This window comes from Poecilia formosa, unplaced genomic scaffold, assembly GCF_000485575.1.
Source record: "Poecilia formosa unplaced genomic scaffold, Poecilia_formosa-5.1.2 Scaffold119, whole genome shotgun sequence".
In the NCBI taxonomy this organism is placed as follows: Eukaryota; Metazoa; Chordata; class Actinopteri; order Cyprinodontiformes; family Poeciliidae; genus Poecilia; species Poecilia formosa.
In genome coordinates, this window is record NW_006800058.1 from 685,643 (window position 1) to 712,930 (window position 27,288).

The following is a 27,288-nucleotide window of genomic DNA, read 5'->3' on the forward strand; positions in this document are numbered from 1 at the left end:
AAGACTTAAAGAGACAGTATTATGTATTTTCCAGGCACATAGTGTCATTTTATAGCCCAATCAAATAACTAGGTTACCTTCAATGGCAATAAAATACTACATAAATCAAAAATAACTTAGAAAAAATTTATTTAACACCTTGAAATTAGATCTTTGTCTCTTTAAGAAGATCTATCTAGATCCAGCACTCCACTTTCAGCATATTATCACAACATTTTTGATAAGCAAATAATATTATGATATAAATCACAAAAAAGCTCAAATTTACACAATACCCCTGTTCAAATAGAGCTGATACTTGGAAATTTCAACACCAAGTCAACCAACGCCATTGGCAACATGACATTACGAAGTGAAGGTTGTGGATGGTCTTCTCAGATTTATGACCTCTGCTTCTCTAAACCACTTTTGGGAGATCTCAAACATGCAGGTCATGCAAGATCCTACAAGAATTTACAATGAACTGGTGACATTTTGAACCAAAATTCATATTGAACTGGACCAATAGACAGCAGTATTTTGTAAATGTTTAGATCATTTCATTTGCATCACTAAACATAAGTGACAGAAGGGATTTTGCACTTTTTAAGTTAACAGTGGAATATGTAATCTGATCCTGACCTTAGCAGTTCTCCTCGATCTGACTGTTCGGATTATTATCATCTTTTTTTATTTTATTTTATTTTGCTGTTCACCAGGAAATGGTTTGCTAAGCTAAGTGAAGTTGCAACAACAGCATGAACACATAATGAGATCTCAAGACACTGATATTTCACACTGTGAATTTAACTGAATTAAATGTGTGACTTGCAAATCTAACAGCAAGGATCAGTTATTGGTTTCAGTCTAGCCTAGTTTAACACTTCTTATTGGAAGCACTTTGTGTTAGAAAAGATAAAGAATGCTGTTGAAAACATGGTAAATAGTGACACTGCAGTGCACTGAATTACGATAAAGTGCTTCTAGTATTTCATCACAGTGCAGATTATTACACCGCTGTTAAATATAAACACTAGAAAACTTGAAAAAATTAGGTGTCAAACTTTGGTAACCAAGACAGAATGAAGCTTAAATCTGCTCCATCAGTGGACTTAGAGGCAGTTCATATGCAGTGGAAAGTTATACTCTACAGCATGTTGATTATAAGGCAGCCTGACATTAAACTGAGTAAAATGAGCCTTGAAAAGTTGACACAGGCCATAGAGAATAATTCACACTATTTGCACTTTGGAACGAGTGTCATTTGAATTCCTTCAAGACTTAAAGTGACATCCATTTATTACTGTGTGCCCAACTCTTGAGTTTAATGACAGAAGCCAATAAAAAGCATTCACAGCACATTAAAGTTTGTATTAGTCATCTATATGTCTGGCTTTACGACGGGAGTATTAAATTGAATAAGAATAATCACTCCTCCGTCTGCTGAGCCAAACAAGGCTGCTGTACAAACTAAAAAAAATAAAAAAAAAAAAACAGAAGAAAATCTCCATATGCCTCATCACCAGTGGTTTGTTTACTGGGCCCATGTCTGCCACATCTGTTTGTGTTAGATTAAGGCTCTTTCATGGCTGCTGGAGAGAATCTGCTGCCATTCTAGCGCATCTGTGTCCAAGCAGGTGCCCTGGATTACACGTGAACCGAGGCTGATGGATCAGCGGGTCATGTCATGGTTTAGGGAGATATGTAAAGCTCCTAATTTGGCCTTATTAATGCAGTTATTAATAATGTTATTATTATTATTATTATTTTGTCTTTTCTTCACTCCTCACATATTTCAGAAACAACTAGTTTGTTCCATTACCTAGTTGTTGCATTGTTCAAATACAGTCCTGATTTTATGATTGCTGCATTGTCTAAAAACAAGTTTAACATTTCTCTCTGTCAAACTGCATATTTGTAATACCCTAAGATTATAAAATAACTATGAAAGTGTCGATGTTTGCAAAAAAATTATAAGTAGACTCCTGTAAAATTGAAGGGACTCCTCTGATTGGAATACAAACATTTCAAATTGAAGGGGGCATATTATGTTGTTTCTAATGGTGCAAACCACAAAGAAGAAGACGACAGGAAGTAGTTGGAAGATGATAGCGCAGGCATGTTTTTAGTGACTTATCACATGAACAAACTTATTCATGTGTGATTTTAATTGTGATTTCTATTGAATGGAAACACTGCAATTGCAAAATGTTATTTATTTTAGGGGTTTTTTCTTTTACATTAGTAGAACATTGACAGTTTTGTGCACATTTGTAATGGAAACGCAGCAATAAATACTTTTGCAAGTCCCTGGTTTATGATAACAGAGAGCTGGTGTGGGAAACTCACGGCTGTCCTTCCGGCGTGTTTTCCGGTATAGCGATGGTGAAGGAGGCATTAGTAAACTGCGGTGGCCGGGCTCCAGCCACCACAGATATGATGGCAGGGGCACTGCGGCTGCCCAGCCCGTCGGCTGCCACCACCGTCAGCAGGTACTCTCTGTCACGCTGCAGGGGAAGCCCCGTCGTCCGTATCTGGCCACTCTTCCTGTCCACTTCAAATCGACCATCGCCACCTGCACATAAATTGGTGGACAAGACACTGAAAATCTGTGGAAAAAAAAAAAAAAAACACAAGCAGCAACAGAGCTGAGCTGCCATGATGGAGCGCTCTGCAGAGTCATTTCTAATGGACAGTTGGACACTATGAATGACAGGCGGCTTCATTTTGCCTCCACCTTGATGCTACAGAAGCTGAATATGAAGCTTCAGAGCAACTACATGCTAAAGCATTTTAATCAAGAAGTCTACCACCATGGTAGCTCATCTGGCCCTCCACCAGCACAGGGTCAGGTCGTTGCTGAACATCCTCTGATTCTGTGACAGCTCATGGGTCTTTCCGTCATTTCTGACTTGTGGACTGTTTGAGAACACACTGACATATGCAGGACTTTAAAACGTTGTCAGTGAGCGGAGCTGCCAGCTCTAACCCATTCAGCAGGAGAACCGTTTTGCCACACAGTGGAAAATGTCCACAACGGATAAGCCGCAGAGAGAACCCCCACACTATCGACGTCTCTGTGTTTTCCTAACTTCTTTGGAAATATGGATATTCAATATCAATTTCAACACTAAAACCAAAATTACATCCAACCCTCGCATATTTAGATTCAGAATTATTCAACAAAGATATTTGTTTCTGATAGAGAAATAAGAAGAGGCATTTTTCAGAAGATAAAAAGCGATAAAAAGATTATTGGTTTTTGGAAAAAGGGAGGATTTCTTTTTACTTTTTATTAAAAATGAAAACTCAAAAATGATGCAGCAAATAACATTTGTTTTACACCCACAATGCACCACTGTAGAACTACACCCTATAATTCAGTTTCTCTCTCATGTTCTGCATGTTTTCTAACCAAAGCGATAGTTAATAAGGCAAAATCAGCAACAGAGTAAGCAACACTTTAACAACTATGAAACTGGAACCATGGATGAAAGGTCTTGTCAGGTGCTAGTTTGTTTTGAGTTGTTTTGGGATTTATTTATTGATTTATTAATTTTAGTTATTATTATTCTGCTTCTTGGTCTCTTTCTTTAAACCTTGTTTCTATTTTACTTAAGTGATTATTTATTATTTCTAATTATTCTTTAATGTTACAATAATTTCCTAGTTCCCACTGTACTCTTCCTTGCCCCATGTCATTATCTCTCTATCTCTCTCCTCACACCTGCAAACCATTTCTAATCTGTTCCTTATTCAGTGATCAAGGTCCCCAGTATAAATAAAACTCATTCTAAGTGACTCCTTGCTGATTCCTCCCATTAAATCCCATTAAATCCCATTTTCTTCCACATAATTTCCTTGCTGTTATTGTTCATGGATTCCTGTTTTTGTTCTTGCTCTGGCTCCCTGTGTTCCCTGTGGGTTTTGTTCATCCTTTTTTTTTATTTTTATTAAACCTTCATTTACTTGATGCCTCTGCCTCTCCACATTTGGGTCCACCTTCACCATACTGAATCATAGCATGTCTGCTCCAAAAAAGTCAGTTCCTAAAGGCATAACTTCAGGAAGGAATTTGCAAAACAAATTTGACCCTGGCGAGGGTTATATAATTTGTTGTAACACATGATGTGTCAGTGACACATGACGGATCACAACATGGCTGAATTGAGCGTTTCAGCATTAGCTTTTGTGAAATAACATATTGGTATAATACTTTAGTCCTAGTGGAACTAACATTCATGATTAGTACTGTAGTGCTAGTGCAGCTACCTTTACAGCAGCTAATATTATGGCCAGCTAAAACATTAGCTAAACATTTTAGTTAGTTAAAAAAGGTTAATGCCTCTACCTTTTTAGTTAGGTAAAAAGTTAAATGCACTTGTTCTAGTTAGCTAACTAAAACGTTAGCGGCACTTACCCCAAAGAACTACTGATAACATGATGAGTTTAAAGATTGTCCTAAAACTAAAGTCTTCATTACATTAATGCAAACATGTTGGAGTTGATAAATAAAAATAAACCAGTCTAATATGAAATGGGGAAAAAAAGCAACCTACCATCAGACAGGAAGTACTCCACTTCACCATTAAGACCTTCATCTCCATCCTGAGCAATGAGTTTGTAGACCAGTGATCCTGCAGTCGCATCTGGGGAAACCACTGCAAGGTAGGGAGCAGGAACCATGCTCCATTCTGGGATGTTGTCGTTTACATCAGTCACAGTCAGCTCCACTCTAACCAGGTACCACTCCAAACCTAAAGGGCAAAGAAAAGACGCAGGCAGTTTAGAGTAGGTGTACTGTTGTGGCAGAAAGATAATATAATGGATAGTGAACAGTGTTTAAGGGATTTTTCCTTTTTCTTGCCATCACATTCTTAGTCTGTAACCTTTAACAGGTACTTTAAAATGTCACAGCGGCTGACAGTCTGCCCAGTAATTTAGCCAATGCTGATAATGTGGAAAAAAGAACAAGTGATGCAATGGAGGATAAAGGACAGGTAAGAACTTTTAAGGTTTATCAGTCAGCAGTAACTCCTATTATGGGGTGTGGGGAAGTTATATCAATGAGGGCAGGTGGGATTATCGCCTGGCTCTGGTGGAAATGAAGTTTCTTTTGCAGGTGAGAGAAAGAGACAAAATTCTATAATGAAAGTAAAAATGGTGGTTCGACATTGAAGACATCAAAGTTTTAACAACAGAAGTCATATTTTGGTGATAAAAAGAAAACAATTTACATATTACTTGCTAATTTAGTTTTGGGTGGGCATGTCTGAAAGGCTGTACATGGCAAACAACATATGTGTATGTACAGTATGTATATATTTTCCTTGCATGGTGGTAGAGTTAAGTAGAAAAGAAGAACTTATTCATGAAAACCAAATACCTAAACAAAAAAAAAAAAACAAGTTAGGTAGTTTTACTGTTCACATTTCTTCAAAAGAGAATCTTCTGAAAACACACACCCCTATGTTTGATGCACATTGCTCAACCATATTTAACACAAATTCACATTTGAGCAGTGGGTGAGACACTAGCAAAATAAAGAAAGGAGCTGGAAAACAGCACAATAAAAAAAAAAGTAAAGACATATCGGCACTAACATCAGTCTGATAATAGTCATTTTTTAACATATAAAAATTGGTCTGATAAACAAAGCTGGGTCAATATTAACAATCGATATTCTTGTTGCTGTTTGTTTAGGAAGAGGGAGTGCAGGGAGTTAGTTGGTCATGTGGTATTTGTCTGGTCATATAGTGATGATGCAATGCAGGACTGTGATGAGTTTAACTGAAGCAGAGAAGAAGTGGTCAACGGTGTGGTCGTTTTTTTCCAACATTTCCAAAAATTTGTGAAATATTTACATGTAATATAATATAATATTGGTAAATATCGGGCATGACAGCAATATTAAAATTGATATCGGCCCAAAATTTTACATTCAGTGCATCCCTTCAAAGAAATTTCTGAAAAATTTTAGGTAGACCAAAAATTGTCACACCCATATCAAAAATGACCAAATAAACACTATATCATAACATTATATCAGCAAAATTACAGTTTTATTTTCATAAATTACAGTTTTATTTTATAATAAATAGACTTAATTTACTTGTGCAACTTAATCAACTGAAATCCAGCACAAAACATGATTAGTAAATGCAAAATACTTGAAGGAAACTCAGTCTGAGAGTTTTGGCTTAGAAAACAATCCAAAGTGCTGTAGAGGAAAAAGAGACTGATTGCAGTCATATATCACATTTTACCAGAAGTAGTTCTAGAGGATCAATTTTCATTTGTATAATAGACTAAATCATTCAACTTTTGTTTCAAAAATAAAAAAGTAAAACCATGACACTAGTATTTGTATTCAATGTCATTGTACTAACCCAGTCACACTTGATTTTTCGCTTTATTTTTTTAAGAAGAGACCAGAGGTCTATAATAAAAAAAATCCACAAGACAATCTCAGCATCTAAACTAGTAATTACAATCAGTGCACTTAAATGCATTGGGAATAGCAATCAAAAGAACGCATCAGTTCACTCACCCTTTACACACACACACACACACGCACACGCACACACACACACACACACACACACACACACACACACACACACAGAGCACAGCTTTATTTACTAGTGACAGAAGGCAGGTGAAGGAATGATTTAAAGACAGGAACCAATAGACCAGCATTTTGGGATTTGATACCTGCTAGGAAGACAAAACACTTTGTAAATTAAAAGCTTTGTATTGTTTGGACTTAGAAGTCACTAGAAAAGTTTCCAAAATTTCCCATACCCCTTAAAGATTTTCATATTGTGTCCTCTAACTAACACAAAGATTTTATGTTAAATACCAGCCAGAAGTAGTGCATTGCTGTGTAGTATTAAATGAAACATAGTTTTGAGTTTTTCACAAATACAAATTTGAAAAGTGTGACGTGCATTTCCATTCAGCCCACCTGAAGCAATACTCTGTAGAATCAACTAGAATCACCTTTTTGCTGAGGTTAGAACTTCGAGTGTTTCGAGATGAATCTCTATCACCTTTCAACATATCTACAGCTCAAGTTCCAGCCCATTCTTCTTTGCAAAATAGCTCAACTTCAGTCAGACTAGATTTGTGAACACAATTCTTCGGGTCTTGCCATAAATTATGTTTTAGATTTGGGTCTGGACCTTTACCTGGTCATGGTAACTCCATTTCAAGTCTATTGCAGCCTTCAACATGTTGTCTACCAAGATTGCCTTGCATCTCATCAACCTTGACCAGCTTCTCTGTAAACTGCCTAAAACAAATAGTCAAAATGATATAGCACTAATACAGGTTGATACGTACTAAAGAGGAGGAGGAGACATGCTCCATTATGCTTAATAGACCAAGCAAGGCTGGGCTGAAGTAGAACAGTCAAAGCACGATCACATTGATTTTTTTCTCACACACCTTTCAAGGTCCACAAGACACACCGAGCCGAGTTCCTGTCAAAGCCCTCCCTCTCCAGGATACATATGTGTGGTTTTCAGCAGTACAGTAAACACAGCGATCATGGCAGAGAGAACTGACTATTATGAGTTCACAAGTTAATCACAGCAGGAAATAATGGTGGACGAGCTGCAGCATCTCATTTTGTTTTACATGTTATCAGGGAAAAAAGAATGGAAGGCCTCGGTGGGACGTTCGCCTGCTCCATCAGGGGAGTTCAGAGTTTTGGTCCAACAGAACGAACTTCCTCTCAGCCTCGGACAATTGCTCTTCAAAACTATCTAGTCTGCTGTTTGGCTGAAAAAAGTGCTTCTAGAAGTCACATAGTTGGGGATGTTTTCCACAGCCACAGAATTCTGACCAATCACACAAGAGTTTCTTATGCAGAGGGTAATGAGAAGTTTGCCAGTGGCTTTGTATTAGGAAGGGGCCAATGACATGAGGCTGAAAACAAAATGACACAATTTTCGTCACCTGACGAAAACTGATTACGTCACATCCTCCCCATCCCTGATCAATCTGTTTTTCTTGGTCTTCGTGATGCCATTTGTTGTCTAATGTCCATTAACATGCAGTTGTATTTCAACTGGAAATGAATTACACACAGGTAAACTGTATACTAGTTAGGTAAATATTTAAGGCAGTTGTAAAAACGAAAGAATCCCCGTACATTAATGTTTGTGGATGTAACGTGGCAAAATGTGAAACATTTCAAAAGGCTGGGTATGTGTGGCTTTTCTCCAAATGGTTTTACCTCCACAAAAACACAGAGAACAAAGTGCTGTCTGAATGACAAGACACCATGGCGTAATGGAGAGCACAGCCGGAACGAAGGAAAACGAGAGTCGAGTGTCGTATGAACGGGATTAAGACCGTAGTGCTGGAAGGAGCTGAAAAATGACCCCACGGTTGTTATGGAAACTGAGAAAACAACGAAAAAAAGAAAATGGTGGAATTAAGAAGGGGATAAAAAAAAGCAGCAGTGGCAAGCAGTTGCATAAATCAATGTCATTAAAGAAGAGAGGATACTGTATAGGGGACCAATACAAGGAAAACACATAAGCAGACATCAAACGAAGACAGAAGAGCAGGGTTAACCAGCCACAGCTTACAATAAAATACATAGCACTGCACTTGACTCTGGGGTTCAAACAAAGAGAGTGTTGATAATGTCTCCCCCTGTTTCTCTCCGAGGGTGTAACAGATTCAAAATTAATTGGCTAAAGGACAATGCAGCTTTGGGGAAGAAGGGACGTCATTACCCAGATAATAAATCACCGGGCTAATATTCCGTATGCTTTGCCAAAATGCATCTCTCTTTCTGTCCCCTAACAATTTCTTTCTCTCGCTCTCTTTTCCCTCTCACGAACACTCATATATTCACACAAGCACTGCCTTTCTTACTAATGACAATCATCACTGGATTAGTTTGTAATGAAAGACCATAGGGAAATCCAGATTGATGCAATGGCCATCATTCACACTAATCCATTTTACTGGATCCAATATCCAGAGGAACAGTGGGAACTGGGATCAGGAACAGTTTTACTGGAGGCTTCTTCCTGGGCCTGTTTGCTACTAACATTTGCAGTTTAGAGGATGTCTAATTTATTTTTCTCTCATTTTGCTTTAGTTTATAGGTATACTATAAACAGCTGAAAAATTGTGTGCAAGAACTTCAATTTACATGCAACTACTGCAAAGTTGTGATACAAGAGGTGCAGCGATTGCAGTTTTTTTGGCCGATCACTGAACATAATCCTTAAAAATCCTGACCTGCAGATTCAGATATTGACCAATACTGTTGGTTTTTTTGTAAGTGAACAGCCTCTCAGAGCAGAGCAAAAGAGGACAGCAGTTGATTTTTAGACCATGCTGTGTTATTCTTATGTTATGTTTTTGCTTCGATGTTCTGTCACATGTTAGTCTGTCTGGATCCAGTATAGTTGAATTGATCGTTGCTTGCGCTCATTGGCTCCTTTCCCTTCATTCTTTCCTTTCCACCTCTTGTCGCTCCTTTTCTCCTCCTCCGCCTTTTCATTCTTATTATCAAACGCACATCCATTTTGCATTTATCAATACTAAATGCAAAGTTTATTATTAATAAACTCTCTTTTGTCTAGGTAGAGGTTAGCCAAGAAAAACATGAGTTTTATGATCCTGTTATCCAAAGCCAATGGCAGATCCCAACCAGATAATGAAGTTTTACCTGATATGGTCTTCCTCTCCACTCCCCCTTTTCCTGTGTTCTTCCTCCTCCTTCGCCAGATAGAGGAGGTTACTCTGTTTTAATGCTGCATTTATGGTAGTTAGTCAGTTTTGTAGTTGATTTTCAGTTTCATTTTTGCCATAGTCCATTCATTAATCGGATGTGATTCTCATTTCATACATATACATTTCATATATATACTGTATATCCGAAGATAAGGGAAGGTAGAAGCAACGATGGGAACCACACAGTGACAACCTCACTATTTTGAAGATGTGTTTGAAAGTACAATAATAATTTTTTAGCCAACAGAAAGGGGAAGGAGGAATAATAAACTGTCAAAGTTAGTTGAGGTCTGAGCAACTGCTATTACAACCAAACAATTTTTCATATTCACAGGATGTCAAATCCACTGATTATTGTTCTGCCCCTACACTCCCCGAAGTGGAATGCTTTTAGCACATGGCTACAAGCTGGGAACCAGCAAAGCAAAAAGCATAAAACAGAGGTAGAAGATACAAGAGCACATCACATTTAAAACAGCATTCTGAAGTTTAAAATGGCTCTGCAAACGGCTCCAGAATAAGCCAACAAAAAAATATCACATTCTTATCTTTGCCTGACATCAACCACATTTTTGTCACTTCAAGGCTGGAGAATGATCCTGTTACAGGACAGGTCATATTTGTTGGACTTGAACATCTTCATCTTACAAACATTACATTCTCTGAACAGTCAAACTCCATTGAACATTTAATTGTTCTGCAGGCTAGTAGTACAGCTCTTTGCTGAAAACATTCAATTTGATTATGTTTATTAAACTTATGCTTCAAGTGGCTAAGGTCATCTGGAGCTATATCTGCCGTTATGCTACACCTATAGCCAGTTATGAATTATTTGCAATTATCACTGTCACTTACTTCAAGTTCTTTCACTGTGTTGCTTCCATAGAAGTTCCACCTGAGCCTCTTATCTGAATGGCTTTACAGTCATTAAAGCTGCAGTATGTAACTTTTATAAAGAATGTGTTTTACATATCTGTTAAAATATGTCGTGACAGTTTGTTATGAGACAGATAATCTGTGAAAAGATCGATCTCCTCCATCTCCTCCCTGAAATAATTCTGGAACGTTAAAGAAATGCACCACTCCCGACCAAAAACAACCAATCAGAGCCAGGAGGAGGGGCTTAATGCTGTCACTCATTCTTATGTACTCGCTGCTAAATGTGCGAATGGCAGAAAACAACTTAATGTTACAGGAAAACCTTTTATCTGCTGTCATCGATGGCCATGCTAACTAGCCATAGCATTCACAACAAGATCTGCTGATGGGGAAAAGCTGTAGCGGTAGCAGGAAGCAAAGGGGTGAAGGGGATGAGCAGCGCCACACAAGATTGTGACTAACAGCGTTAAGACCCGCCTCCTGGTTTCCACTTTTGCAGTGATGCTTCACAAATATCTTAAATTTTTTTTTTGTAAAAGTTGCATACTGCAGCTTTAACTTTAGCCTCTTTTCCATTGTCAAGTCTCACTTACGTAAATGTACATAAATACATTTCTGACACGAGTGCAATAACAGTATATGCTACATCATGTTTGCCTTTTCAATCAAAGTGGTTCCAGTGTTCAACTGGTGCTAGATCTTACTAGGCCCTTTATTTTTTTTGTATTTCCACCAAAACAAACTCTAGCCCTTGTCCTGCAAAACATGGTGTTAACATGGAACATGAGCTAGAGTTTTTTGAGGAGCAGCAGACAAACAAAACATTATGAGAGCCATGTTTGAAGCTTCAGTGTTCAGTTTAGGTTTGGAAAGGTCAAATTCGAAACAAAAAAATGGGAGAAACAGTGTTATGGAAATTTAATTATCAAGGAATGAGAATCTGTTTCAATAATAAGAGAAAGATTAATCTTTGTCTTTAAGTTTCTTTATTCGAAGGCAAAAGCGTTCGAAGACCCTTCTCACTGAGCGCAGTCAGGAGAAGAGCCCTGAGCAACATGCATCACATCGTTATATAGTCACAGCAAGACAAAGACCCTCCCAAAGTCTGATGTTATCTCTACTGCCAGATGGCCACAGAGACACCCTGACCCCCTCCTCATGAACTATCTCCCACCTCTTGGAGGAGATGATTTTATGGCAGGATGGAGAGCTGATAAGGATTTCAGGAGGAACTTCTAGTATCATCAGTTCCTTCAAGAATGAAATAAGACTGAAAACGAAATTTTCTATTACAACGGCAAGGCACTCACACTGTCACTTCCACAAAAAGGAACATTGTGAAACAGCACAATCTTTAAAAAAACCCACACAAATTAATTTAAACATCTGCAAACCAGACCAAGAGAAACGAGCTGATTTTTACACTCTGTCAACCTGCTTTGGCCCTGTAACATCTGCACTGCCTCTGAGCCTAGTTATCGTATAGTGATTTGAGTGGCAGTGGGCAGAAATAATTACAAAAAAATATTGTCAGTGGTGACCATCTTCTTCTGCAATATCACAGGGAGAAAAACCGAGTGAGGAAAGAAGGGTGGGTTAGAGTGTTATGGTTGGAACTGAAAGATGCAGCTGATTAATCTGTCTGTCAGTACAGTCTTTTTTTATGCTACATTATTACATAATGGATGTGCCATAAATCTGTCAGAGTGGAGGGCACTCGATTTAACAGCTGATAAATCAAGCAAAGAGCCATCCCTCCTCTTCTGGTCTCCTTCGATTACCCTGATCAGCACCTTTCTAACTCCCTGCCTCCAAATTTTCTTCACAATCCATTTCCTCCAAGCAATCTGTTATGTTGATGCCATAATGTGGGACTTCTCTTTTTCAGTGCCCCATCTTCCTTCTTGTTGCAGCGGTCCTCATTAGCTTTAACAAAACTTAATGGCGTGGGAGTCGAGCAGAAACCAAAAGGTTGAGGGCGGCTAAAAACAATACCTGCACCGCGAGCGCGTCCGCGGTGGATTTATGCGCGTGTGCTTTAGAGCTCTGCCCTCAAAACGCTCTCGCATCTTTATTCAAGCGTGAAAAGAAGAGAGACAAAAGATAAAAAGCAAAGAAAAAACTTTAATAAAGAACTGAGATAAACAGAGAAAAAATGGTAGAGAAGGACAGTTAATTAAACGAGCTCCATAAGGATTAGGAAGGGCTATTTGGCTCTTAATGGTAACGGTTCCATCCACAATGGATGGAAAGCTGCTGCTGCGCTTGGCGACTTTTTTCAAACTTTGCCATAGGAATGCCAATTAAATCAGTGGATTAGAGGAAAAAACAGAGATAGTTGGAGTGAGGAGGGGCGAGATCAAGCTTTGGTTCTTCACTAATTGCAAATGATACAAATGACTTTGCCAATAGTTTCTCTGTTTAGTCTTCTAGCACCTTCTCATAATTGAAAACCCTCTGATAGCCAATAATGTGCTAAGAAATGAGCATGTTGTCTGAACACATAGAACAAAAGCAGACAGACAGACAGACAGACAGACAGACAGACAGACAGACAGACAGACAGACAGACAGACAGACAGGCAGATTAAAATAAGTACATGGGCCAGTTAAAAATCACTAAATTAGCTGTGAAGATATGAATGTGGCTAACAAAAACCTAAATTCTAATGAAGTTTACCATTCATTTTAACATTCACATAAAGACAAATAAGTGCAGTAATAAAATGGCTATGAATCGACCATGATGGGTCACCAATGACAACACGCTGACAGCTCCCTGAAAGTGTTTGGTACTCCTAATAACTTCCTGTTGTATCTGTATTGCTAAAAGAAAACAACATTTCATGGGATTAAATGGTATTTCATTTATTGTTCATGTTCCCAAGCTTAAACAGGAAGCAGTATAAAAATACCCAGCAATATCAGTTATTTTGTTTCTCAGAAAATACCCAAGTAGTAAACACAGTGACTAACCCTTTTATCTGTGTCACTTCCTCAAGAGACCAAAAGAGGGAGAGAGAGAAAAAGAGAGAGAGAAAAGACTAACTAGCACTTAGCAGCTAATGCTAAGATTAGCAAAGAAAAGACTGAGTAAACATACCCAACAAAAGTGTCGTATTCCTTTTTCACTTAAGTGAAAATGTATGGAAAAAGTAACACATTGTAAATTCATTGTTTTCCAATGTCCAATTTTTAAAGCTGCAAACTTTGAGCTGCAGTCGCCAACAAGGAGGAACAACTTTCCATTAATTACCAAAAGCAGCCGTTGGCCTTCTACACACAAAAATATGTCAATCCCTTCCTGAGGTCGCTCTGCTTCCCATGTGGACCTAACGCCACCTCTGCTTATTGTTCAGCGCATACGCATTGTCGCTCTGCTGTTAGAGCTCTGGGAGTAATGCAAATCTTAAGCACACATTTGGAAGACAATGTGTTCCCTTTTAAACAGTCCGCTAATGATCAAATCCTTTAAGTCCAGCCGTGTTCAGGTCGGTTTGAGTTGAATTTGGAGTTGAGTTGAGGTAATCTCTGTCATCTCCAGCTAGTCTCATTAAGTTGTGTTGTCTTTCTGTGAGGACTACAGTCTTCTGTTTCCCGTCCCTTTAACATTCAGTGGACGTCCAGTATTATTATGAACATGTTGAGACGAGGAAAACCCCGGACTTTAAGCCAATGTGAACTATTCTTTCTGCCAAACTATGTAATGAACTTTCTTTTAATTAGTCAAGCTAAATTTTGCGTGCACTCTAGCTTGAACTTCTGTTTTTTGAACCACTTTCACTCTGCTTCATTCTGTTTTTGATGTGGGCACAGGATCAAATGAACGTGTTCAACATAAAATCCGGTGTCGCTTGATTATCCGCACTTCTGGACGCAGAACAATTTCCAGGTCACATAAACCCAAGCAATGAAATATTAAGATCGAATGGAAAAATGGTCCTGACGCCTGTTTCTCCATCTCAAAGCTAAAATTGAAAATATTTGAAACCAAAACAGTTTTATTTTTTTTCCTGTATGATTTTAAAGCAAATAAGTTATTCTTTTCTTTTTTATATATTTTTGTCATTTGAAAATGAAATAGAAAAAAATAACAAAAAAACAACAACAACAAATGATTGATTCTTTTTTGGCCATTGTTTTTTTAAAAAAAGCTAAAGTACAAACCTCATTCTGAATTTAATTATTTACCTGAAAACGACTGCAAAAGAAATGATACATAAAAAAATAAGTAAATAAAGTCCTAACTCAGCTGCCTTCGGTATCCAAACAGCCTCACACACCACGGGAGTGTTTATAGCAGCAGACAGGGATACTGTGTCTTTGGAAGATGTTTTCCCTGCCAGATGAGCTGGATCGTGTGCCAAAGAGATTAGTAGATATTATTTTTACAATCAAATCTCAGCAAAGATATTTAAAAGGAAAATACCTTAACAACATCACTGATCATATGTAGTGATTTTATTGTTGGATACGAGTTTTAATAATTTACAAAAATCAAACTGAGATTCTGATCATTTTTATACTGCCACTTCATGAAATGTTACAACTTGACATTTAATTACTGTCACAAAATGAAACTGAGTAAAATAAATTATATATACTGCTTTTTTCTTCATTATAACGTTACAAAAAGAAAGCAAACCTTCATTTTTAAACCGAGAGTGGTTCGGAGGCAATAACAGTAAACTGCTGCAGCATCTCCGGCTCCTTTATGCTTATTGTTCCAGCTAATTACATGCAGCTGTTGTTCTCAATTCCCTCACAGAAGAAACTTTATAAACAATTTATAGATAATTGAGATTTAAATTATATACAGAATCTAAGGTCCTAAACACTGAAGTTTTTGTTTGATCTTAAATCTAATCTACAACTTCAACATATCCACCCAGGTTTCTTTATAGATTAAAATAAATAAATAATAATAATAATAATAATAATAATTTTACACTCACTTTTGACCAAGAAGATGTGTCTGCTGTGCAACACACACCTAAGGAGAGGACAGGTTAACCATTTACGCAAAATATACATTGAAAACCAGAAGTTTACATACAACAATTACAAAGATGCAAACATCCCCCCCCTCACCCCCCGGTAGAGAATAAATCAGACCAAACGTCTTTTGTTTTAGGTCAGTTAGAATCACCAAAATAATTTTTATTTGCTAAATTCCCCAATAATGAGCGAAAAAAAACGTCAAAGATGTAATTACTTAATTCCATGTATTAAACATGTCCTTTCCTGCACCGTAGAACTTGGAATTGTTGTCTGAGAGACAAACTTTTGTTCTCAACTCTGTCAAAGGCAGAGTGCTCTGATGGCATCAGAGGTGTGTTAAAAATATATACCTCTATTCATTTCTATGAAACACACACTCCTTTTCTGACCTGTTCTACTGAGGAGGGCCGACACTCATAAACGCAAATGTCAAGCATAAACTGAAATGCCACGGCATTCCGGCTCCGGGCTCTTCTGTGGTTGTGTAGTTCAAAATGGATAAGGAAAGATAAATATTTGGTTGAACGATACACCTCTAACACTGACCTCTGGCTGCGTTAGCACAGGTTACATTATCTGCAAGTCAATCAGTCTCAACAATTAAATTGGTTAAGTAATTCCTACTGCTGTGAAAACTCATTTACTTTTGCTTAGTTTAGCTATTTTTTTCCCTTTTCAGAAAGAACTTCTAAAAGAAAACATGATGAAAACAAAAGTCGTTGATTTCATTTGTGAAGATGAAACTGGCAGCAGTTTTTTTTTTTTTTTGCTTAATGGCTACAATAATTAACTGTCACACTGTCGCAGGAATTACTAATCAAATTTCCATTGATTACACAATCCATTAATCAAATCTGTACAACATTAGCACTTTATTCTTCATTAGTTTATGTGAGATAATATCCTAATTACAAAGAGTGTGCTAATAAAGACGGCATCACATGACTTAGCTCTACTTTTTGGGTTTCTACAGACGTTCCACTCTTTTTGTTTTTTAACTTTCAAAACAGCGAGACTGCAGAAAAGACTCTGCATCATTTTTCCAATTTCCTCCTCCTGCATATTGGTCCTCTTGTCGAGTTCTTTCTGCTGATTGTACAAAATGGAAGCTAATTGTTTCATCTCTCATTTATGCTTAGTTCCAGCAGATGCAGAAGGCGAGCAGAGTGGGTTTGGAGACCCAAAGATAATGAGAGATAAAACCATGATGGATCTGGCAAACTGCTAGTTTGGGCTTAGTGAGAAGAACGGCAGCTAGGAGCTGGAAAACATGGACTCCTGTTCAAAACCTTTGAGATTGGCACTGTTCTAAATGTGAGGGGGAAAAAAGGATAGGAGAGAAAAACAGGTAGAGTGTGGCGTTATGCATCAACTTCTTGTCTGGAATTTTAAACCATATTAGCTGTGTTTCCACTGGGCTTAAAATTTTACAAATTGGAATTACAAAAATAAATTTGTTTAATGGAAACATGCCAATATAAGAAAAAAAAGTTTTGGGGCCAGGGTCAGCTGGTTTTATGGCCGTTTTAAAATTAGTGTGTTACACAAAACTGTAATGGAAACACTTTTTTTCACATCATACAAGTCAGATGATCAACACCCAGATGTTACCGCTGGTGGAAAAGAAAGAAAAGAAAGAAGACGACAGGAAGCAGTTGGAGGATGTTGTCACATCATGTTTTTTAATGACTTATTGCGTGAATAAACTTATTCATGCCTGATTTTAATCATGATTCTGCAGTTGAAAAATTGTGGGCTTTTTTTTTGTACAGTAGCGGAATATAAAAAACAAAGTTTTGTGCACATTTGTAATAGAAACTCTGATAAGAGACAAACAAGTTGTATCTATTACTATTTGTAGATTAACACAGAGAATATTGGCTGCTCACCTCACGCTAACCTTTACTAGAACCTTTTCTTAAAGGCCTTTACTTTTTATCCCATAAAGTGAGGGTGTCAAACTTATTTTCATTTGGGGCATATCAAAAAATTGGAATGTTCTTGAAAGCACCGAATGTGCCAGAATGTATTGATAAAACCCGTTCAATTGCTAAAGTATCAATAAAAAAACCCATTTCATCATTCAGTAAGAGTTTCTTGAAATTAAATAACATTGAACATCTTTGTCACACTGATCTGTCCATCCAGGATTTTGTGATTTGTTTTTTTCAATCAAAATGACAAATTTTGTGGTGCTAATTCAAAAATACTTGGAAGGACTTTTGACAATATTTGCGCTAATGTGAGATGTTAAATGTGACTTTTTATTATTCCCTGCATTGGTTACAGTCCATGACTTGACATCAAGCAAGGCTGAGGCAGCAGTCACTTAAACCCAATATTCTTTGGGCAATCTTGAGAAAAATCAGTCAAATCAGACAAATATGGGGTTCTGTTGATTTTATGCAAATTTTGCAGATTTGTGAAAAACTGGAGGGAGTCATTGATGTCTTGAGGGCCACATGAAAAGCTGTGCAGGGCCAAATCTGGCCCCCAGGCCTTCAGTGTGACACATGTGCCCTAAAGGAATATTAGAGTTCCACTTTGGTTCTGGATGTAGAGCTTCAGTTGCAAGACAAGCTTTCTAAATACCATCAATAGATTTTCAACATCGATTAGCCATAAAATGGAGTCTGAGTTTCATCTCAGTCACAATTATAGACAAACACAATCTTATTCAGCTGATTAGAAACAGATGTGATTTTCACGTCTCTCCTAGAGACACCGAGTAAATTAGCCAGTGGAGGCTGGAAAATGTATGCAAAGCCAGCAGCTGCTCAGAAATCATTTTCTGCTTTCACTCTTTACTACAAATCTCCTGACAAACAAAGTTACTTCCACAGTATTCAGAAAGCACCACTTGGTATTGTCTTTGTAAAGTTCATGAACAAAAGTTACAGTAAAACCCAAGTGTTTTCACTAAGGCTGATAGCAAACAAAAGGGCCAAGGCTTCGACTTGACATTTAATTTCACTGAGTATATTAAAACAACTTTATGAAAAACAAGGATTACCAAATACGTTCCAAAATGCAGACAACATAATAACCAAAGCTTCTGGACATTTCTTGGTTTTCCATTTTTTTATAACTCATAAACTTTTTTTTTTCCACAAAAAACAAACATAAAGGTTTATAGAACTAAAAATGAAATCACAACAACGATAGAATAGATTCCTGTGTGTTTTGTAAAGTGTCTTATCCTAAGGTGATGCACTGCAGCTAAAAAGCCTGCAGCATCTTAGATGCAATTCAGTACTTGAAGAAAATCACATTACACGCCCGCATATAAATAAACAAATGCAAAAACAACATGATCTGGTTGGTTTAGGTAAACAGTGTTCCTGCAATTTGGGCTCCTTGCAGCAGTGAATGCTTGCCTGAGTGACAAGGCTCAAGCAAAGTATTTTGCACATGGCTGTATGACACAGGGTTATGTTATGGGCGGCGGGGTGGAGGCAGCGTCGGAATGAAACGCCACAATTCACCTCTTTACTTTTCCGCAGCAGCCATAATGTCAGCAAACAGCACAGCATGAAAGCTGCTAAACGGATTATTAACCGGATTATTAACGAGCAAGCATGAGAGGATTAGCCCTGTTGCTTTGAAGTCAATCTTGGGAAGGGGAAATTGACTTGGAACACATTACCTCATCCCTCCTTCTCCTCATTTTCTATCCATTATCTATTTTTAAATTAAAAAAAGAACAAAATGAGTTCAGACACATTTCCACTAAGCAAGCCCACACCTTAGCAAAAAAAAAAACAAACTCCATCATGTTTGCGCAGCGGCGATGCATCAGCTCGCCACCCTCTTCAAATAAACACGGAAAAGTGACTGATGATCATATATATGTTTTTTTATTCCCTTCAACGTCTCTCTGCGTACTCTCTCTGGCTTACAGAGATAACTGGAATGTTGAGAACAAGAATGTGTCCTTGTAAAGCAGGAATAGGTCAAAGTAATCAATCTCTTTATTTTAGTAAACCACAACAATTGCAAATTCCACATATCGAAGATTCTCAGTTACATTTTGGTATTCTGAGGTGCCGTGGGCATCTGGGCTGTTTCTGTGGTGAATCCTCTCCTTGCCCGGCCACTGCAGGTGGACTGCCATGTCTTGGTATGTCAGCAGTTGTACCATAAGTTTTCTCTAGATGGACAATAGACTGAATGGATTCATTGCTCGGTGGGACGAAGCTGGATGTGTCTGTTGTCACTTAAACTTTCTTAAACCGCTCTGCAGGTTTATCCCTCACCTGTCTGCTGTGTTCTTTAGTTATTATCGTTTTTACAATGCTGTTTGTTCATTTTTAACAAACCTCTCATACCTTCACAGATGGAATCACACTGACAATAAATTACACAGAGGAGGAATATTCACTGGTTAGGTAAGTCGCAAAGGCAGTCGGAGTCATTGGATTTCATTTTGTAACATTGCAGTAAAGGGGTATGAATGTTAATATACACTATAGTTCTATTTTTTTGTAAAAACAAATAATAATGAACCATTTTCCTTTTATTTCACAATTGTGCACTAAAATTAGGGCTGGGACTTTATAACATGTTAAAAAAATTGACAAAATCAATCACTTTTGTTTTTTACATATAAAAGTCCCGAGGTGGAACCTTTGTATTGTGTTCCTGGTACACCTGTAAACCTTGACGCACAAGTGACACCTGCAAACAGAGACTGAAGACAAAGCTGCTTTTCTGAAACACTTGAAAACTGAAAGGCTGGAACAGAAATCTGCACCAATGTGATTTCTGAAGAACCCAAATAACAGATTAAAAACAATTCATATCTTTGTTGTTGAGCTCAAATTTCTGTTTATGTAAGAATTCAGCAGCAAAAATGAATTTTGAACTAAAAATGTTACTTATTTTGTTGACATGCGGTTTTGGATTAAAGTGCAATTACTTCTAAGTTGATTATGGTTATACTGTGACAACATGTGGAAATGGTTATGAGTGCAACAAAGGATTAAACACGCTCAGCACTAATTTAAGGATTTGGTAAAATTCAGGACTCCAGAAAATACATTTTCAATGTTTTGTAACAACAATTTTTTTTTTTTTAGCACTTTTCAACAAGCCTTTAGTGATCTGGTCCTACTCTGTCTGTTTTTAGAAAAAGCCCAAACACTTTTTATAACTATGGAAATAAGACTTAACACTGCTGAGTTTTTTTTCCCTCTAAACAGAAATAAGAACCGCATCAGTTCAGGTAAATGTATCCTTTTCTCACTTGAAACAGATGAGCACCAGTACTGCAACATTTAACTCACTCTGCTGCCATTGCTCTCTTCTCAGTAGAATAGGTTTAAACTAAACTCATTTTGGTGTCAACTGTTTGCTTACGTAAATTGTTGAGCTTTATTTACCGACGGATGGATTTGATTCAGAGTGAACTTCACTTCAAAGTTCCTAAGAGAGACATGTGAAAGTTTTCCCTGAGCAGAATGTTGAGGGCATTGCTTTACGGAGATTAAAGCACTTCGCCATTGTGTCAACCTTGCACATCTGAAAGTGGATAAGTGAGACTGGAGCCTGCTTCAGCTTAGCTCACCCCGCTGTGATCCCAGATTAGCCACCTTGCAGAGTTAAGACTATTTTAGAACTTAACCCACTTAACCCGAGGCTAACCGGCAGTAGGTTAATTAAGGGGGCCTTAAGCCAGCCAGAAAGTATGTGCTGTTAAATTTTCCAATGTGGTTTCGCTGCCTGAAAATATACCATTTTTTATTTCTCCTACAAATGCTGAGTCCTGTTTTCTGTATGCTGTGATCCCAGCTCCAGCCTCCAGCTCTGACACGCTCACGCAGGTTACAAGAATCTCTGTCTCCATTCCCACAGTCTGTGCCTGGAGTAGATGCGCTCTGTCATGGCATCAGCATCACTCACATCATGAGACTTTGTGTTGTTACAAACATCTACATCCACGTCAGTGGGCCTATCTGCCTCTCCATCTGTGTGGTTTGGAGCAATTTTTCTTTTTTTTTTGTTTGTGTCCCACTCTTCTCTGCAGAGTGATGTGAAATGGCAAGTCGTCAGACCGGCAAGCCGCTGTGGGCAGCGAGTGCTTGCGCGCCTCCGTGCTACGCCGGATGCTTGTTTGTGTTTGCGGATATGAGTTTCTGCAACTATGACCGCTGGCACAGCTGGCGCCTTCTGACTCGTTTAAATAGCCATAAAGGAAGCATAGAAAAGCAGCTGGTTCGCACAGGCACAGTCTTCTCCCAGTTTTCTCCCAGTTTGCACACTTTCTTATTTTGAGAATGGGCTGAATTTTAAATGGAAATTGTTTGTGGAGATATGTTTTTTTTGGAGCACAGTATCAAAATGTATTAACCTTACATAAAAATCTGTTCCAATTCATACTATTTTTCTACAGTTATTTTTAGACCTTCAAGCTGCTGTTACACTAGCTAAGTTTCCATCCGATTGGTATTAGAATTTTAAGCTAAATTTTGAAATGTTGCTTAAAAAAAGAAAAAAAAGAAAAAGGAAATTACACATCAGAAGGTTCGGACTTTGTAATTTCTCAGAGTTTAATGCCTCTGGTATTAAACTCTGAGACATATTAAACGTCTCAGAGTTTAATACCAGAGTATAAACGTATTATACTCTGGGAGGTATTCAACCACTCCCTTCCCTTCCTGGAGCGCCTCCTGCTGGTCATTCCAGTCTGACAGGCCACCTCTGTGCTGGATGCTTGGAGTTTGACGTTTTCAGGGTTTACTTATTTGGCAAATGTGCTTCCATCTCCTCTTTTACACATCAACTCTTTATTGTTATAATTATTCTCTGTTTCACAATAAAATACTGAAATTGTTTTATTTCCTGGGACTAACAGTAACAACGGCACAGTCCTCAGAATTAGAGAATACACCTTAATGTTCGGACATGCAACAGACTCAGAAGAAATTGAGTTCAGTTTTACAGATGCTAAAATGTTCCTATAAAAGGAATTACAACTTGCTGGACTGCTAAATTTTTTAGTATAAAAGACAGAATCTCTATTATACTAAAAAAAAAAAGAGAGTACATCAGGATCTTAAAAAAGATGATGTTATCTCAGGAATACTTTCAGAAGAATATTGTAGAAATTGTGGATTGCTGAGGGACACGCTGCCTGCTGTCAGTCAGGTCAAACTCAAAGATTCAGATTCTTCTCCCACTTTGTTCCTGCTACAACTTCAACCACCTCATAACCCACAAAACCAAACGTCTATACCAGACCATTAGAAACATTGTTACATCGGACACAAATCAAGCTGGCAGATTTTACTGAAGAAACAATCTTCTTGAAAACATAAAAGATTAGAGTTGTTTTTTTATTTATTTATTTTTTTATTTTAATGAAGTGTCAGAAAATGCACATGCAGCAAAGAACAATGGGGGAGTGTTTATTGCTTAGTGATGCAGCACTTTTATTAAATTATTCATTTCATAAATGGACAACTTAAAGAGCACTTGATTACAACATTGTTTGATAGCAGCAGCTTACACCCCTGTGCCTGTTTTTGTTTGACAACCTTTATGGTTTAGGCATTTTAGGCCGTTGACTGCTGGAGATCACCAAACTACTGAAGTCATGAAACGTTCTGCTAGTGGTTCCAAATGGTGTCAAGAGGGCCATGAGTTCAATGAACTATTTCCAAATGTAACAGAGCCGAGAGGGACAGTCAATCTACACTCACTGGATGAATCCTTTAGAACTGTCCTAATTCTTAAGGGCATCAGTTCAACAAAGCGTCAAATAGTTGTTAAGAGATTTTAGGCCATGTTGACATGATGACTGCAAATTAATCAGCCCTACACCCATAATTTAAATCTACTGGACTGAGATGTTGTATCTGAGCAGGCCGTTGGGTTTCCATAAACTCATTGTTGTGTCCAGTAAACCAGTGCCAGATGACTTTAAACAGGGATGATCCTGTTTGAAGAAGCAGACATTTACACTTTGGTCACAAAGGCATGGACACGGTGAGCAACGACACTCAGACAGGCCGTGGCCTTCACAAGATTCTCAGTTGACACAACAGGGCTCAAGCAGAGACCCCCAACTCCATCCCACCACCAGCAGCATCATGTGGCTTTAACGCGATGCAGGACAGACTCAACCTCTTCATGCTGTTTGTGCTCAGTTCTGACTCTACCATCTGAATGTTGTGGCTGAAACTGACTCGTACGATTCGTCAACGTTTTTCCAAACTGGCATCGTCCAATTTTGGCAGTTGTGCAATGTGTTGCCTCAGTTTGCACTGCAGTATATGACAAGTTTGTGAAATACTCCAACAAGCCCGTCTGGCACCAAAACAGGCCTGTCTCTGCCTCCCTCATGCTTCACTGAAAGGGTTTAGGTTATCCTGAGCTATCGTTGTAGTTATACTGCTGGAGGACAAACTGACCACTTTTCCTCACTTTCTTCTTCTACTACTCTCCAATTTGCCCATATCTCAAATGTTAACTTTATGTTTACTTTAAAGTTTTTTACTTCTTTAATTCAATTCAAAAATACTTGTCTAATCCCACATGGAATTTAATATTGTTGTAATTCGTTAATTCAAATTCTTCAAAGAGAAGAAAGAAAAGAGTTATTGCAGACAGTGATGGCTGTTGGCAGGAACGATCTCCTGTAGATGTTTGTATTACAGTGAATTTGAAGAAGCCTCTTACTGAAGACAATGTTTTTGTAAGACAGCCTCATGGAGAGGATGGTCAGGGTTGTCCACGATTTTCTTAATTTTATGTAAAATCCTTCTTTGCATCATCATCTCCACAGGTTCCACAGCTGCCCCCGACAGAAGCTACATCTGATTGGCTGTAATTCCCTCCTGATTTATTCCTGGAGGAAGGTCATTGGCTGAGCGACTGCTTGCTGTCCCTCTCCCGCTATTAATTTCTTAAGTTTAATTAACATAGAAAGTACTTCTGCATCAGTTCTTCTGTTTCTTTTCTGAGGTTGTGGCAGATGGACGCTCGTACTGAACCAGATTCTAGTTCTGCTGGAGGTTTGTTCCTGTTGAAGTTTTTTCTCTCCACTGTCACCACATGCATGCTTGGCATGAGCATGCATGAGTAGAGTCAGTGACTCAAGGCAAGTGAATGTTACAGTTTAGCGTCACATACCCCTCATCTCACAGGTTCGGCTTTCAGGAGACACCGTGAAACAGGAAGTTACATTAGAAGGTGGTGAATGGGATTGGTCAAAGTTTAGCTCAGCTGCAGTGATTGGTCAAAAAGAAGGAAATACAAAAAAAAAAAAAAACATTAAGATGATAGGTCAGATTTGCAGGAAAATTGCGAGGACTGCTGAAAACTTCAAGTCCGTGCCAAATTTGCAAATGATGAGGGAATTTGCATTAATAGCTGCAACTGCATCACGGCATCTCCCTGCAGGGACTGAAAAACATCATTACCTTCCGATTTTGAAGTCCAATTTAAACTTCAGCAAATCATCTTCCTCTAATTTACATGTTTAAATGCAGTTGCTGTCATGAAATTAGATACTTTAACACAGAAAGACTTACGCACCTGTAGTAAAATGCTGAGATTTTTAATAAAACAAACTGGACTCCAAAAAAATATGCATATATTGATAAGAACAAGAATAAAATGAAAACAGATAAAACTACTTCTAATGTTCAATCGCTGTGCCTCTGTGAAAGCACAGAAACAGTTCAAGTTTCTTTTTTAGGCTTACAATAATAGCTGCCATTAAATGCATCAAATCACACCATGACAGCTCTGTCTGCGTTAGCTTCTGAAACAGCAGCAACATCTGCAAAATATGTTTTCACTCTGACAAGGACTTAACATTGTTATATCAGGCCTGTCTCAGCAACCAGAAATTATCTGCCAAAGAAGAGCAACGGCTGAAACGCAAGAAGGAGCATATAGAGCCGATAACAGGAGGTGATATGAGTCGAAATCCGTTCAAAGTTGCATGATCTCGCTGACACGTAAGGAGAAAAAGAAGCATTGGGTGACATCAGCAATGAAAGTATTGCTAGCCTGTATTTCACTGAACATGAATGTGTTGCACAGAGGTAAGAACATCTTCAGATAGATTTCCCTGCCTTGAAGGTATTTAATGGAATCCTTGCCTTCACTTTGCAGCAGCAGCTCCATCAGATTCAGGTGATTCTGCAGCTGAATCCTGGCTGAGGCAGTCAGGTATTTACATGGCTTCTCCTCCAATAAGCTCAACCTGAACTGATGTTTCTCTTTGTTCACATGAAAAAAAAAAGGATTTAGAAGAGCAGAGCAACTCATGTTCTTCTTCTTTGTGTTTTTCATGCGCTATTTTGCATTTGATCTCTGAGGCTTGACACATTAACACATGTGGCTAAGTCTCAAGCACAAGGTATTTTTGAAGCACTTCATCTTTTTTCTCCACCCTAATTTGTAGAGAAACGCATGAAAGGAACTGTAGCGTTATTTTTACAGCAGCTGATGGGTAGTGAGCGCTGCAGAGGTGAAGACAAATGGCAGCATTGATTTTTAGCTTCACCAAATTAATGATGAAAGAAAGAAGTGCCGTCAGCAGCGTTTTACCTCGCATCACCTGTAATCTGCTCCCACTCACCGCGCTCCAACTGCAGAAGACGAGTTTTGTTCCTGTTTTTTTCATATTTCTTTTATAGATTATAAAGGTGTCAGCACATTTCACGTGCTATTTTTGATTCAACCAAACACACAAATACTAAAAAAAAAAAAAAATCTAGTCCAAGATTTGCATTTTATTAAAGACTAACAGGAGGTAATAATCTGGTGGTTTGCACACTGTCTAATTAGAAGAGCAGACGAAAGAATTAGAAGAAAGAACAAAATTATCAATCAGTCTCTCCAGGATTTCACAACTGTTTTTGTGATTTTTTTTTTTTTTTTTTGCGATCAAAAGCACTGATTTTGTGCTAATTTAGAAATATTTGCAAAGAATATCCCAAGAAAACAGATTGGACACACAAATATTTTCATTCTTCAAAGGACTTAAACAGCTGGATTGTTCTTACTCACCATGTAAATCATGGACCATGACTGAGCGTAAGGTAAGCCTGAGGCAACGGTGTAGGAAATAAATTCTGCCACCTCCAGGTGGGAGTTACCAATCATTCGAAACCAATGATTTTGATCAATTTTGTGAAAAATTGGCAGTAAAAATATGATTATGTGTCTGTCCAAAAAAGCCAGGAATCTGATGATTCTTTGTTCATTTTCATGTAAATCACAAAAAACAGGAGGGAGGTATCGACGCAGTTTTTATGATTCTAGGTATAGATTGCACCTTGCATGGTCAACACAGTAACCATGGTGAATGGTGGCTGAGCCTAGTTGCTGGGTGCAAAGGCCCAGGCTTAGGCTTCTAGATTGAGTGGAAAGAAGAGTTGATTGGAAGTCAGTTCTTAGGAAGGGGTCTGATTGCAAAACTTTAACAATTTTCCATTATTTTAACGACATCCCAGAGAAAGTGCAGCAATGAGCAATGCTTCATCCAGCTGTAAAGATCATCTTTCTCCAGCTTTCTCACTGGATATCAATCACTTCTACACTCTTTTCTTCATTACAAGATGTCAGCTGTTTGAAAAACCGTGGCCAGGACGCAAAGTAACTGCACTCATGTTGCTAGGGTTACATTGTTCTGACCCCTGATTCCAGGGTTAG

At 38.1% G+C, this 27,288-nt stretch overlaps 1 protein-coding gene across 1 annotated transcript in view; it reads right to left on the bottom strand.

Annotated features, from left to right (window-relative positions):
* The window catches only part of LOC103143989 (neural-cadherin), a 307,861-nt gene that overhangs the window by 220,365 nt on the left and 60,208 nt on the right, over positions 1-27,288 (bottom strand). The window contains exons 3-4 of the mRNA XM_016675675.1: positions 4,539-4,736; positions 2,329-2,554 (exon numbers count right to left, since the gene is read on the bottom strand). Of these exons, the coding sequence (XP_016531161.1) occupies positions 2,329-2,554; positions 4,539-4,736 (424 nt within the window). The remainder of the gene's footprint in view (positions 1-2,328; positions 2,555-4,538; positions 4,737-27,288) is intronic.